The following is an 850-nucleotide window of genomic DNA, read 5'->3' on the forward strand; positions in this document are numbered from 1 at the left end:
CGGACATTCTATTTCTCCATAAGCAGAAGGTTCAATGTGCTGCAATTAGGATTTTTTTTTTTTTTTTTGCAAAACCATGAAACATGCAATCGAAAAGTGTCACTCTTTTTTTTCCAACTATTTATTTATTTATGCGCACGCAGAAGCGGCAGAGCAGCCCCTCCCACCATCGAGAGGACAACCAATCAGACGAGGACGCAGCGCCAGAGTACGTGTCAGAGCAGCTCTCTGGAAGCTCCTCCCCCGCTGCTTCACGTGACGATGACGAACAAGAAGAGGAAGAAGTAGAAGAAGAAGAAGAGGGAGAGGAGGACGAGGAGGATGAAGGCGAGGAGGAGGAGGAAGAGGAAGATGAGGAAGGAGAGAAGGAAGACGAAGGTGAAGAGGAGGAGGAGTACGAGCGTCGCGTTGAGGGCAATGACTACGACACGCGCAGCGAGGCGGGAGATTCGCGCTCAGCCTCCTCCGTCAGTTTCTCAGACGACGGCGAGTCGGCGCACTCGGCCTCGGGCTCTGACGTCTCAGGTAGGAACTCCTCCCGTTTGCATCGCCTGGCGGCGCTGCCAAGTTCATACTTGTGACTGCCTCATGTTGTTGTCCAAACAGGTTCCGAGAAGAAGCGGGAGAAGCTTTCGTCATCGGTGCGAGCCGTCAGTAAGTCCGCCTTCCACCGTTGGGCAACGTCAGTCAGTCGACCGCGCTTCTTGTTTTGGCCAACCGTGCATCCTCTTTTCTTGCAGATCCCACCAGTAACCTTCGCTACATCCTGCGCGAGTCGCGCTTCTTCGTCATTAAGAGCAACAACCACGAGAACGTCTCACTGGCCAAAGCCAAAGTACGTCACCTGCCG

The 850-nt window shown here is 53.5% G+C and overlaps 1 protein-coding gene across 1 annotated transcript; it reads left to right on the forward strand.

Annotated features, from left to right (window-relative positions):
- Positions 1-104: 104 nt before the first annotated feature.
- LOC109509133 (YTH domain-containing protein 1-like) lies at positions 105-835 on the forward strand (the record flags this gene model as incomplete). The annotated part of the gene is made up of 3 exons (XM_019859034.1): positions 105-525; positions 607-654; positions 741-835. Coding segments are annotated over exons 1-3 (537 nt in total), but the record flags the coding sequence as incomplete, so codon positions are not given.
- Positions 836-850: the final 15 nt, after the last annotated feature.

This window comes from Hippocampus comes, unplaced genomic scaffold (genome assembly GCF_001891065.2).
Source record: "Hippocampus comes isolate QL1 unplaced genomic scaffold, H_comes_QL1_v1.1 C16781754, whole genome shotgun sequence".
NCBI classification, from domain to species: domain Eukaryota; kingdom Metazoa; phylum Chordata; class Actinopteri; order Syngnathiformes; family Syngnathidae; genus Hippocampus; species Hippocampus comes.